The sequence below is a fragment of the Cannabis sativa genome, chromosome 3 (assembly GCF_029168945.1).
Source record: "Cannabis sativa cultivar Pink pepper isolate KNU-18-1 chromosome 3, ASM2916894v1, whole genome shotgun sequence".
Classification (NCBI taxonomy): Eukaryota; Viridiplantae; Streptophyta; class Magnoliopsida; order Rosales; family Cannabaceae; genus Cannabis; species Cannabis sativa.
In genome coordinates, this window is record NC_083603.1 from 14,713,479 (window position 1) to 14,724,306 (window position 10,828).

Consider the following 10,828-nt stretch of genomic DNA (forward strand, 5'->3'; position numbering starts at 1 on the left):
TATAACAATATTAACTATATCTCAATATTAATCAATTCATAACAATACTAATTGTATTACATACAACGTACTATGCAGTACAATATACTTTTCTTACCTTTAATCCAGGTTCATACATTTTGGCCAACCCAAGTGGAGAACTATCCCCGATGATCTCGGCCCTATGTCACAACAACGATAAACCAATAAGTGTTTATCCCAAAACACTGCTTATATTCACATAAGACAATCGAGGGTTTTCTACCAAACCCCGCAGTATAAATACACTAAAATAAAACTTATATTTTGGCTCTAAAACATACACCATATTGTAGAGCTCATCGCAAGCTTCGAAACGGTATATAGAATGTCCAAAACGAACACTTGAGTCAAAAGTTATGACAAAAATACGATTTCTGATCTCTTAGAAATTTCTATAAACTGTGAAATATGAAAATTTCAATTTTCGCACTCACCGAAACACTACCAAAACTTATCCAAATCACTCCAAACTTCACAGGGTGCATGTATGCCATAAATACTACCATCCTTACGTAACAGAAATAAAAATCGACCCCTTAAATGAAAAACGCCATTAACGCTCGGACTAAGCTTTAAAAAGTTCAAAACTCGATTTCTAACTCAAAATCACCTCAAATTCAACAAGTAAACATATAAACTAGTCCCATAGTTACTAAAGAACAACTCTACGAAGTCAGAATCTCCATAACCTTTCTAAATCATAAAGCCCCTATATAAAACCAATCGTTTTTAAACTTAAAACGAAATTAAACCATACCTTAAGCTTTCCCTCTTCAAGGATTTGCTATCCTGCTACTACCAGAACTTAGATCGCTAAGTTTTGGATTAAAAATCGAAGAAAATAGATATAGGAGAAGAAAGTTTTATCGAAAGAGGGAGAACGAGAGTTTCGTTCGTCGTTCGTTCGTTCTGTTCTGATTAACTTATAACTTAATATATGTATATATAAAGTTAACTTACGTTAACTTATATATATAAATAATATTATAATAATATATTAATAATAATAATATAATAATAATAATAATAATAATATAATATTAATAAAAACTTTATTATTAATAGTTATCTTATTATTTCTTAACTACTAAGAAATCTCTATTTCTAGGATATTTGGTCAACTTCGAGTACCCTAAAATACCCTGATATTTCTGAAATCAACTTATTCTAATAATCTCATCAATATTTCTAACTAAAACTCTTGTGACATTTTTGGCCTCCAATCGGGTCTCTAGGGTCGCCAAACTTGAAAATATTTTTATTTCACAAATAACTCATATTATATCCACGTATTTCAAATAAATCTCCGTAATTAACAAATTACGCTTATTTATCCACTAATCAGGTCTTCAAGGTCACCGAACCTGAAAATATTTTTATTCCATATATTTACTCATATTACATTCACACATTCTATATAAATCTCCGTAATTTATAAATTACGCTTATTTATTCACTTATAGCAAAATTTAAATTTTATGCTGAAATAAATAAGTAGGATCATAATCCCACTTATTACCTGATTAACACATAATATAAATATAAACCCTAATTAATTACCATTAGACCTATCGGGATATTACAACCATCCCCTCCTTATAAAAATTTGGTCCTCGAAATTTGTTTAAACAATTTTTGATATTACCCCCATATCTATGATTCTAACTCTGAAGTTGCTGTTTCTACCTTGCTATATATATATTTACAACAATTTCTTAACTAGTGGAACTGTCTCATTTTATAGTACCTCCTTTTTCTAGTCCAAAACATGGACAAGATGTTTTTCCCATATAATAAATTTGTCTGAACTTGAACATCATCACAACTCAGAATATCGGTCCAGTCTAATACATATTTTCTCAGCATGGAGACATGAAACACATTATATACTCCAGACAATGCAGGAGTTAAGGCTAGCTGATAGGCTACCTAGCCTAATTACCTCAGTAAATAGGTCTAATATTTCTCTTGTACCACACTTATTAAGGTACCTAACCTGTGGTACATTTAATTATCACTTTTTAAATAAACACCTCATCAGGGAAGATATTATTCTAAGATATTCTAACCTTTATCAAATATGCTCACAGTATATTTCTAATATTCTATTGATCTTCGCAGGTTACCCACCTTTCAAGAATAAAGCATCATACTATGTTTTTTTTTTCTTTAACCTCCATGGTTCTCAATAACCTTCTTTAATTCTTAACATCACAGCCAAAGATATCAACCTTGGAATTTCACAAGATTAGACTATTCCTTCGTATGAATTCTGTATTCTCATTTATAGTATAAATTGTCTACACTGATAGACAATATATTAACTCTGTATGTCCAACCGTTACTACTCGGTCAAAATCATAAGATCCCATAGTACATAATTCGTAATTATGTCTTTCTATTCTTTCTATGAGATCTCCTAAGCTGATCTACTGACTTAACTTAGTAACAAGTTAAGTATTCATTTCTGATAGATTTTCAATTAGAGCACTTCTTATTTCCATCCACTATTATATACTCCTCTCAATACCTTGTCAATCTCTACTTATTAACACATCCATTCCTCTTGATAATCTCTGAAACGACTATCAATTTTGCATCCTAATATGAATCTTTCTAGCGTACTCTGTCCTCACTCATACGCTTTCCGGGATGACTCACTGAAAGATTTCCCATCTTGAGATTACCCAAGTTAAGTATGCTTAACTCCAAGGTAAGCTCATAGTGGGTTATCAGAAAGTAGATGCTTCTTTGTCGTTCCTAATTGTATTTCTTGCTTTCATTCTTTCATTAATAAAATTCAACTGCCATCACTCCCTTCATTAACCTCTTGCAATTCCTCATCGGTTTTTGTTCACTTAAACTTATGGAATTCCCATCTTATTGTTAGCTTGAATCTTGTTCGTTTCTACTTATTTTAACTTGCATCAATTTCTCTTGAGCTGACACAACTTTAAAATTTCCCAATCACTTACAGTTAACTACCATTATAAAGTGAATCAATGTAACGTATACGGTAGAGGCAACATTGCTCATACTAGGTACCCACAACTAAATTAAAAATACCCATTTCCCGAATTCTCAACTAATAACAATTAATTAAAGATCATTCCTTGATCCTGAAGTTTCTTTTCTGTGTTTGGTAGAAATATTGATAATCTTTTCAAGCACATTCAGAAAAATACATACCTCAAGTATATTATATGTTTTATTGATAATCCCTTGGTACAAATTACCATACTAACTTATAGTGAGTCTCCCATTAATGATGCTAATTCATCAACATCTGAGACTCTTATGTTCTTTTCTATCATTACCACTAAAGTTTCACTCCCTAGTTCATACGATACCACTGCTTCCTTGCAATCATAACTATCTTCATACTTGGTTAACCACTTTAAAACTTATTTTACACTCAATTATATAGCTTTTTGTTTAATAAACAACCTACTTTGTGATCCAATATTCACCAATCACTCAAATACATGTCCATTAAATTACATCTCAATCCATAAGTTTTTCCCCATTCTGGGTGAGTATGTCTTTCAATAATTTCTTAATAAAGTAATCATTTGCTAGAATTTCAATGGTCTCCTTATAACTCACATTGACTATCCAGTCAATTATAAAGTACTCTCCATCATTATCGTGTTACCTTAAGTAATTTAGGTAATCTTCTTTACTTTAGTGATACAACTATTCTTCCTGACGTTCTTTTATACATTACCCCAGTAACGTCCCCGCTTCAAGCCTCCATTGGGCCCTTACACTCACAAGATGATGGCTCTTATACATGAGTGCATCACTCTAGCTGTTTCCTGGACTGATGATTGGTCCCACGGACCAAACCAAGTGTTTCCAACGTGCTTTGCTCCAACTCGCACGCTTCATGGGGAAATTTCCTAAATGAAATCACCCCAAGTCAAAGACACTCAACCATGGAGTTCCCTCATGGTGAGCTACCAAAACAAGATGCTTCTTGCTAACATAGATAGTCCCACGCCTACATAATCTCAAAATTACTACACAATCGTTGCCTTCAATTCACCTAGGATTCCAGACAATACTCATAAATTGTCCCACCTTTGGTAACGCTAGATCACTTCTAAACAAAAGATTTTGTTATTTGAATCAATTAGATCGATGCCTCCATTAACTACTTATGTTCTATATTCCACTAGGGAATATCAACAATTTAACTCATATTGTCATTTTTCTAATCTGTCTATCCTGTTAAATGGATTACCATTAAATAACATACATGCACAGTCCATTCCGATTTCTTGTCTCTAACTAAATGTACAATGTTTAATATCAATAACAATTATAATATTGCCCATAAATTCTAGCTTGAGTCGGCCGAAGGACCAATATTCGGGTCCCCTTGAATCATTACTGGCACTTGGGAAAAATCCGTACACTTTTCTTCTTTAACATTAATCTTTCTTAACTGTGGGCAGGTTCTTTTCCGATGACCCACTACCCCACAATAAAACAAGATCTGGCTCTACATTGGTTCAAATGGCGCCTTTTTGCATCTTGAACACTCAGGATAAGGACACTATCTCTTATACTCACTTTGACCGCTATCATGGTCACCATAGAACCTATCGTTCTATCTCATAATTTGTGGTTCATTTAGTTTTTGCTTCTTGATCTACTAGTAAGTTGGCTTCATATATTCCACCACATCTAGTGGTAAAACAAGAAGTGTCGGTAATATAAGAATAGACACAAGATGAGCCTATTGTTCTTTCAGATCTCAGATCTGTTTTCCTTTATTGTCTAATCATATCCTGCATAACAGAATTTACATGTTCCCAGCATTATAGCAATGAAGAATTCTCTTCCTTACCGTTTGCCATGAGCCCAGATAGCTCGCTAATCAGACTATTTGATTGCCCTTACTGCTTAACTTATCAAAAATTTAGTCCACATCTTCTAACCATTTAGAACTCAGACGGATATCAATATCAATATGCATATACCATACACATATTCTTCTAAAAATTATCAGTATGCTACTTTCCAACATACTTTATAATAGCCTAGGCAGGTAATCCAAAAGCAATTAATATAAACACTTACTATACCATGAGTTGACCTATCCTCGCAGCAAATGTACATATTCGACCAGTCTTCAGGACCTTTAAAACCATGGCTGCTCTGATACCAAGTTGTAACGCCCTAATCTATAGGGACGCCACGTGTGTAATTTTATAAACTAGTTTAATAATAATAGAATAATTAATTATTAAAAACCGTGATAATATTAAAAACTTGACTAAAATAAAACACTAAAAATGGACATTATAACGGCATAAAAAGTGTGTTCCGGGAATTCCTGTTATAAAAAGTTTTGCTAAAGAAATATATACGACAACCATTTAAACATAAAATCAAAATACACAACAGATATACGACGATGCTAAAACAACTCCCGAAACTCCGCACGCAGCCGACGAGGTCAATATGTACATTGCTTTGGAGAAGATGCCACCTCATGGTTGATCTAGCTTTTCTTTGCCTTTACCTGCACCACATAGCACCCGTGAGTCACAAGGACTCAGCAAGAAAAGTAATAATAACAATCATATAGCTTATTATTCGAATATTGTCATTTATACACAATAAGAATCAAACCATCACACTTTGTTCATAAGATGAAATCCAAATCACTACTGGCATCTGCCACGAATAAACATTAGTATACAGATATTTGGTAATACAAAACCATTATACCAATAATGGGATTCATATTCATTTAAAATCATATAAAAAATATATATGTTCCCTCATAAAGCAACCATCTTCATGACATCATGTTGCCTAATCAGGCAAGTCGATGCTTTAATCTAATGATCTTGTATTGTATCGCCTAATCAGGCAAGCCCGTGCCATAGCCTGGCACCCATATGTCGCATAACTGCATCACCTAATCAGGTGAGCCTATGCCCAAAAACTTGCACCCATATATCATATAATTTCATCATCTAATCAGGTGAGCCCATGCCACAATCTGGCACCAATATATCGCATCGTCTAATTAGACGAGCTCGTACCTACGCCCGGTACTTATCATGTCACTGACGCCCGTACTTACGCCAAGTACGTCGCCAGGAAAATTGGATCACCTAATCAGGTGAGCCCGTACCTACACTCGGTACTCATCATATATCACTGACGCCCGTACTTACGCCCAGTACGTTACCAGGAAAATTGCATCACCTAATCAGGTGAGCCCACATATCACATGCATAATATTATCACATTATCAATACTCAACCAATCAATCTTTTCAATATATAACAATATTAACTATATCTCAATATTAATCAATTCATAACAATACTAATTGTATTACATACAACGTACTATGCAGTACAATATACTTTTCTTACCTTTAATCCAGGTTCATACATTTTGGCCAACCCAAGTGGAGAACTATCCCCGATGATCTCGGCCCTATGTCACAACAACGATAAACCAATAAGTGTTTATCCCAAAACACTGCTTATATTCACATAAGACAATCGAGGGTTTTCTACCAAACCCCGCAGTATAAATACACTAAAATAAAACTTATATTTTGGCTCTAAAACATACACCATATTATAGAGCTCGTCGCAAGCTTCGAAACGGTATATAGAATGTCCAAAACGAACACTTGAGTCAAAAGTTATGACAAAAATACGATTTCTGATCTCTTAGAAATTTCTATAAACTGTGAAATATGAAAATTTCAATTTTTGCACTCACCGAAACACTACCAAAACTTATCCAAATCACTCCATACTTCACAGGGTGCATGTATGCCATAAATACTACCATCCTTACGTAACAGAAATAAAAATCGACCCCTTAAATGAAAAACGCCATTAACGCTCGGACTAAGCTTTAAAAAGTTCAAAACTCGATTTCTAACTCAAAATCACCTCAAATTCAACAAGTAAACATATAAACTAGTCCCATAGTTACTAAAGAACAACTCTACGAAGTCAGAATCTCCATAACCTTTCTAAATCATAAAGCCCCTATATAAAACCAATCGTTTTTAAACTTAAAACGAAATTAAACCATACCTTAAGCTTTCCCTCTTCAAGGATTTGCTATCCTGCTACTACCAGAACTTAGATCGCTAAGTTTTGGATTAAAAATCGAAGAAAATAGATATAGGAGAAGAAAGTTTTATCGAAAGAGGGAGAACGAGAGTTTCGTTCGTCGTTCGTTCGTTCTGTTCTGATTAACTTATAACTTAATATATGTATATATAAAGTTAATTTACGTTAACTTATATATATAAATAATATTATAATAATATATTAATAATAATAATATAATAATATATAATAATAATAATAATATAATATTAATAAAAACTTTATTATTAATAGTTATCTTATTATTTCTTAACTACTAAGAAATTTCTATTTCTAGGATATTTGGTCAACTTCGAGTACCCTAAAATACCCTGATATTTCTGAAATCAACTTATTCTAATAATCTCATCAATATTTCTAACTAAAACTCTTGTGACATTTTTGGCCTCCAATCGGGTCTCTAGGGTCGCCAAACTTGAAAATATTTTTATTTCACAAATAACTCATATTATATCCACGTATTTCAAATAAATCTCCGTAATTAACAAATTACGCTTATTTATCCACTAATCAGGTCTTCAAGGTCACCGAACCTGAAAATATTTTTATTCCATATATAGCTCATATTACATTCACACATTCTATATAAATCTCCGTAATTTATAAATTACGCTTATTTATTCACTTATAGCAAAATTTAAATTTTATGCTGAAATAAATAAGTAGGATCATAATCCCACTTATTACTTGATTAACACATAATATAAATATAAACCCTAATTAATTACCATTAGACCTATCGGGATATTACAATAATCTCACTAATTACCTGATTAACTCATAGTATAATATAAACTCTAATTATTTACCATTAGGCTTATCGGGATATTACAATGACAGTGGTCCTGCTTTGAGTAATATCAGAAGGCATATCAGCATGTGAAAAATCAGAAAGAAAAATATGGTGAGAATCAGGAATACCAGCAGATTGGACAAAAGGGAATAAATGTTTATGAAAGATCGCATCCCTGCTACAAAAAACACGATTAGTGTTGAGATCCAAAAACTTGTATGCCCTCATACCATGAGGATACCCAAGGAAAACACAAGGAACAGACCTTGGAGAAAATTTAGTTCTAGATGAGTTAAGAGTGGACACATATGCTAAACAACCAAAAGCTTTCAAGTGTTCATAGTTAGGGGGCTGACCATTTAAAATTTCATAAGGAGTTTTATGTTGGAGGTTGGGTGAGGGTGTCCTATTAATGAGATAAGCAGCTGCACCAACACAATGATTCCAATAACATAAAGGAATATAGGACTGAAAAAGTAAGGCCCTAGCCACATTAAGCAAGTGTTGATGCTTTCTTTCCACAATAGAATTCTGTTGTGGTCTTTGAACACAAGAATGATAATGTATAATCCCAAGTTCTTTGAATAAAAGAGGGAACTGAAGTTCTTTGGCATTATCGGATCGAACCCCCTTTATATTCATGTTGAACTGAGTTTTAATCATTTTAAAAAAATGAGGAATAACAGATTGAGCATCAGATTTTTGCTTAATAAATTTCACCCAAGTAAACCTTGAGCAATCATCCACAATGGTAATGAAATATTTATACCCCTCTGTGGTCATAGATTTATAAGGCCCCCAATTGTCAATATGCAGCAAATCAAAACAGTTGGCAGCAATATTGTGATGAGAAATGAAAGGTAGCTTTCTTTGTTTAGCATAGTGACAAATAGAACAATGAAAATTGGGACTAGGATAATGTCGAAATTGTAATTTTTTATTGAGAGGACGTTGTTTGATACATGAGGGATGGCCTAACGATAGTGCCAAACATTATCATCAACAACAGTAGAGTCACTAATAACAGAAAAAATGGCAGCAGGAATGGAATTATGTGACAAGTTCAAGTAGTACAGATCCCCATTTCGATCACCCATCCCAATCGTTCGAGTCTTCATACTGTCCTGAATAATACAATGATTAAGAGAGAAGTTGAAATGACATCCAATAGATTTGATTAGTGAAGGAGCAGACAATAGATTGTATCTAAAATCAGGAACATGAAGCACATTCATAAGAATAATATCAGGTGAAAGTTGAATATTTCCAACACAATTAACTCTCACACAAGCATTATTTGGAAGGTTAACAGTAGAGAGAGATATACTTTTCTTAATATTTGTAAACAAGGATAAATCAGGACACACATGATGTGTAGCTCTTGTGTCTATAATCCACCTATTATGCAAAATAGGAAAATTCTTACCAGAAAATTGAGACACCAAGGGCTGATCTAAACTTGGAGAAGTTTTTGGAGTTTCTTGAGGTTTTTGAGATAAGAGACTCATGAGCTGTTGGTACTGATTGGTAAGACTTTGAATAAGATCCTGATTTGGCACATTGCATTGTCCACTTTGTCCATCATGTCCTGAAGCTTGTCCCTCCTGCACACCAGAAAAATTCGCAGATGGCTTTCAAGACTGACTATTGTTACCTTTACTTGGATTCTTTCCATAAAACTTGTGCCCTGGAGGATATCCATGAAGCTTGTAACATTTTGCCATAATGTGTCCAAGCATACCACAGTGATGACAAGTCACTTTAGATCGATTAAAAGTGGCACTTCCAGCAAACTGATCACCAGTAGCTCCAGAAGACTCTGATGCATTTTTATCACTTTCAGCAACAGTGTTGGGAATCGCAGTAATACTCCTTTGTCTTTCCTCTTGGATGACAGATGCATATGCTTTATTCACAGCTGGTAGAGGATCTTGCATAAGGATCTGAGAACGCACGGCTCCATAAGATTCATTCAATCCGATTAAAAATTCCATCACTTTGTCCTCTTCTTGATATTCTTGAACAATTTTCATTGCTCCACAATTACAAGCAGGTATAGGACGATACTGTTGTATTAAATCCCATAAAGCCTTTCTTCGTGTGAAATAAGCAGTGACATCAAGAGATCCCTGACTTAGCATTTGCATCGATCTTTTCGCTTCAAAAACTCTTGGAGCATTTTTCTGATGAACTCTCTCTTGCAAATCATCCCGAATTTCTGCTGCATTTTCTTTGTACATAAAACTATCAGCAATATCAATAGAAATTGAATGCAAAAGCCAAGAAATTACCAGATCATTGCATCGATTCCAGATATCATGATCTTCATCTTGTTGTTGCAGCTTCCCATTAACGAACTGGATCTTGTTTCTGGCTGACAGAGCAACAATCATTGACCTTCTCCAAGCATTGTAATTGTCACTCCCAGTCAAGATTTTAGGAACTAAGCTTGCTGATGGATGATCTCCATTTCCAATATAATATGGATCTCTACTCTGATCAAAATGTCGAGGCACAGGATCATTATCGAGCACCGAAAATTGATTCACATCATTAGTGGAGCTGTCACGAGCAGCTTGACTCCGAGTACTGGTCACTTTCCTCTCCATGAACACAAACAAATCAAGAAAGAGCAGCACACAACAATGGTGGCTCTGATACCATATTACAAATAGAATAAGAACAGAGAGAAAGAAAATTGAGAGAGGAAAAGTGTTTCAGTATTATATAATGAAAAGAAAGGATTACAACAATTTATATCAGCACAGCTGATAAGAACTAACAAACTGAATTCAGTTATTACTAACAGAAAATAACAGACATTACTAACTAACTGGTGACAGCTCAGCCAACT

General features: G+C 33.9%; 1 protein-coding gene across 1 annotated transcript; it reads right to left on the reverse strand.

Annotated features, from left to right (window-relative positions):
• Positions 1-8,948: 8,948 nt before the first annotated feature.
• LOC115716820 (retrovirus-related Pol polyprotein from transposon RE1) lies at positions 8,949-10,583 on the reverse strand. The gene is made up of 2 exons (XM_061112377.1): positions 9,696-10,583; positions 8,949-9,578 (listed from the first exon to the last, which is right to left on the reverse strand). Exons 1-2 carry the CDS (start codon positions 10,581-10,583, stop codon positions 8,949-8,951), a joined length of 1,518 nt encoding a protein of 505 aa, XP_060968360.1.
• Positions 10,584-10,828: the final 245 nt, after the last annotated feature.